Consider the following 3,852-nt stretch of genomic DNA (forward strand, 5'->3'; position numbering starts at 1 on the left):
GCTTCTGAGCCCCCAAACCAAGCTGATGGCACCTGTGATCGCTCTGGGCCTCACTGTCCCAGTCCTTTCTCTTTCTCTTTGCAGCCTTTCAGCGGCTTTTGCCTTGGTCATCCAGCCTCACTTGCCACCCTTCGGTCTCCTATGGGCCCGTGCACATTCGGGGTTCTGAGCATCCGCAGTTCATCCACCTTATTCTGCTCCTTAGCGCTCTCCAGAGCTGGACCACCTCCTTCACCCTTCCTCCTCCCTTCCCTGCAGACCTAGCGCTCCAGCCCCTTTGTAACTTGGGGCCCCCTTTTCTTTGCAGGCCTGGAGCCCCCAGTCCCTCTGACAGTATACGCTGGAGCTGGTTCCAGGGTGGAGCTGCCCTGCCACCTGCCTCTGGGTGTGGAGACCCAGTCTTCCCTCACTGCCACATGGACCCCTCCTGGGGGAGGCCCTGACCTCCTGGTGGCTGGAGACCATGGCAATTTTACCCTTCTACTAGAGGCTGTGGGCCAGGCCCAGGCTGGGACCTACACCTGTGGCGTCCACCTCCAGGGGCAGCAGCTCAGTGCCACCGTCACTTTGGCAGTCATCACAGGTCAGCCCCGTGTGGGAAAGGACAGGAAGGGAAGGCTAGCTGGGCAAAGACTGGGCAAGTCCACCTCATAATGCCAGGCCACTGGGCACAAATTGCAGGGGGATGCCCCTTGTGGCCTCCTGTTTTCTCGCCCCCATATAACGAACAGAAACTGAAAACCTCCCCTGAGTCACTGGATGAATGTTCCACTCTTCCGTAAGGGACTCCCCTGCTCTGAATAGGGGGGAGGGTCAGAGAAGTTAGAAGGAGAGGTGGCAAAAGTTTGAATGGTTCAAGAGAAGTGGAATATAGTTCAAGAATCTGTGTCCACTTTGGAGCCAGGGCCTGGGTTAAAGTTGCAGGAAGTGGCCTGGATTGGGGAGGAATTAATAAATCCATCCCTTAGTCAGCAAATATTTACTGAGCGAGGGCTTTTCAAGACAGTGTAAAACAAACAGAGAAGAAAAAACCAAACAAACTCAGAAGGTAGGTGTTGATTGATCGGTAACTATCACCGCTTGGTTGTGTCTGCCGTACTCACTTATGCCACTAAAGAGCACCACAAAGTAGGCACTTAATAATGTATATTGGTTGAATGAATAAATGAATCTGCCAACAGCACATCTCCTGAAGACCAGTGCTGGATTTCCACCTGTTTCCCAGGTATCTCTACATAGATACGGTATCCACACCTCAGCCTCACTCTGAGCCCCATCTTTTCCTCGCACCCATCCTCTTGCTAAGTCACCTTCCCGTCAGCCGCTCGTGTCCTACTCATCCTCAACTTCCTCCTTCCCAGTCAGTTACCACAGCCTACCAGTTCTTTCTGTCCAAGGTCTTCTTGAGGGTCAACTGTCGAGTCAGTTTTCCAAGCTATCTGCATGACACCTCAATGGGAGAGAGATTGTTGTCCCTGTTTTACAGAGAAGGAACTTTCCCAAAGTCACAGAGCTGGGAAGTGCTAAACTTGGGGCTAAACTCAGATGTCTGTGCCAGCAAACCTTCAGGGGCCTGTACACCATGCTCAGCTCCAGGCCACTCATCAATTTTCTCCTCCTGCCCATCCCCACTGCACAGCTTCGAGATGCTCTGTCCCTAGATCGGTTGATCTGTTCTCTAGACATTCGGAAATGGGGCTAGAATGCATTTGGGGGACACAGATGTGAGCCACAGCATGGAAGCAGGAAAAGTGCAAGGTCTCCGGGAGGCCAGCTCACCTGAACGATGGGGGGGGTTCTGAGCGTTTGAGTAGAAAGTCGTGGAAAGGAATCTGAAATATTTGTCACGTGATCCTTCGGACCATTCCCCGAAGGCAGTAGGGAGCCTGGAAAGTTTGGGGGCAGCAGAGTGATCTGACCAGAGCTTTGTCTTGATAAGATTAATGTGGCCATGACCCTGATCTCCTCCCCTCCACCTCACCCAATCAGAGCCCAGGTGAGTCAAGGCAATTGAGACTTGGGAGTCGGGCCTAGGCTTTCATGTAAGGGGGTCGGGGCCCCAAAAGATCTCTTCCCTTTAATTTTTTCAGTGACTCCCAAATCCCATGGATCACCTGGCAACCTGAGAAAACTGCTTTGTGAGGTGACTCCGGCATCTGGACAAGAACACTTTGTGTGGAGCCCCCTGGACGAGCGGTCTCGCAGGACCTCCGCAGGCCCCTGGCTGCTGATGCCGGAGGCCAGGCTCCTTTCTCAGCCCTGGCAGTGCCGTCTGTACCAGGGGCAGAGGCTTCTCGGGACCGCCGTATATCTCGCTGAGCTGTCCCGCCCAGGTCCGAGACCCCACAGCGCCATAGCCCCAACTCCAGACCAGTCACCTCCATCCCACTTCCAGACCTCCTCCCCACACCACGCTCGCTCTTTCTCTCCAGTCAGGGAGCTGACCTCCAGCTCCTGTGTAGGCCTGACCCACTTCTGCCAATAATTAGCTGAGTGACCCTGGACGAGTCCCTTAAACTCTCTGGGTCTCGTTGTCGGTAACGTGTGGGGGTATGGCAAGGTGTCCTTCCGGCCATGACCCTATGGCTCTTGCAATCCTGACCTCTCTCCGTAGGTGCCCAACGTTCCGAGAGAGCCCCGGGGGCCTGGGAAACAGGCCACCTTCCTCTCCTCATCCTTGGGATCCTCTTCCTCCTCGTGTTGGTGACTGGAGCCTTTAGCTTTCACCTTTGGAGAAGACGGGTGAGCCGGGAGCCCCCCCTCCCCAGTCCTCGGTGTGCTGTCTGGCACCCCTTCCTCAGGTAGATGAGCAAAGTTGACCCCTGAACTTGCCCTCAGAGCCCCCTCTCCATGAGCCTCTGCACTCCAGGGACCCCTTGTGCCTGAAGGAACCAAAGGAGGGGCTGAGGGAAGGCCTGGGACCATATGGGCAGGGAGGGGCCTGGGAAGGAATAGCTTATTCCCTTTCCCTTCCCCCTCCTCTTCCTCCTACCCTCCGTGTCTGTCTTCCCACAGCGGCAACCAAGAAGATTCTCTGCCTTAGAGCATGGGACTCACCCACCTCAGCCTCAGGGCAAGACAGAGGATCCGGAGCCGCAGCCGCAGCTGAAGCAGCCCTGAGCTGGAGCCGGGCAGCCCCTGCATCTCCGCACTTCAGTGCAAATAAACTCCCCGTCAGCAGCAAGCCTGAGTCTGGCCCCTTCTTGCCCAGGGAAGGTTCTGCCTCTCCCCAGCCTCTGGGGCTCCCTTCTCACACCCTGGCCTTCTGACCTACTTTCCCCAGGCAGTCGTGCATCTTCCCCTTTTCCGTTCCTGATTTCTTCGTGATTCTTTCTTCCTGGTGTCTGTCTTGCTCTTTCTTTCTCCTGGGGAGTCGTTTCCCTGAAGGTCCGGGCAGCCCTCACCCCTCACCCCTCCAGCCGTCTCCTCCGTCCTTCTGCTCACGCTGCTCTGGCTGCCCGGTTTCCTTTATATTTTGCCCCTCAGGCCCACGCCACGCACGCCATACCTCAGCACTGTCCTTGGCCCTCTGGCGGCAGCGCGCGCGCGCACACACACACACACACACACACACACACACTCAGCCCTGCCGGGTCGAGTCCTCCCGAGATGGGGTCTCGCAACCTTTCTGGGTGGCAGCCTCCGCCTCACCCCTATATTCCGCAGCCCTGGGCGACCTGTCTGGTCGCAGGCACGAGCGCACACTGCCACCCAGTGGTCTCTGTTTGTCACACACCACCGGAGGTCACAGGGCAGGCTGAGGCAGGTGAGTAGTGTGGGGACCGGGGACCAGGCAGCTCCGATGCCCCGTGGGCTGGCTCTACCTTTGTGACTGCACTCTCCGTGGTCCGC

At 56.7% G+C, this 3,852-nt stretch overlaps 1 protein-coding gene across 1 annotated transcript in view; it reads left to right on the plus strand.

The window, feature by feature from the left end:
* The window catches only part of LAG3 (lymphocyte activating 3), a 6,888-nt gene extending 3,721 nt beyond the window's left edge, over window positions 1–3,167 (plus strand). Inside the window, exons 5-8 of the mRNA XM_024733229.1 lie at window positions 308–583; window positions 2,091–2,333; window positions 2,615–2,742; window positions 3,016–3,167. Of these exons, the coding sequence (XP_024588997.1) occupies window positions 308–583; window positions 2,091–2,333; window positions 2,615–2,742; window positions 3,016–3,120 (752 nt within the window). The 3' untranslated portion in view covers window positions 3,121–3,167. The remainder of the gene's footprint in view (window positions 1–307; window positions 584–2,090; window positions 2,334–2,614; window positions 2,743–3,015) is intronic.
* The last annotated feature ends 685 nt before the right edge of the window (window positions 3,168–3,852 follow it).

Source organism: Neophocaena asiaeorientalis, unplaced genomic scaffold (genome assembly GCF_003031525.2).
Source record: "Neophocaena asiaeorientalis asiaeorientalis breed wild unplaced genomic scaffold, Neophocaena_asiaeorientalis_V1.1 scaffold150, whole genome shotgun sequence".
Classification (NCBI taxonomy): Eukaryota; Metazoa; Chordata; class Mammalia; order Artiodactyla; family Phocoenidae; genus Neophocaena; species Neophocaena asiaeorientalis.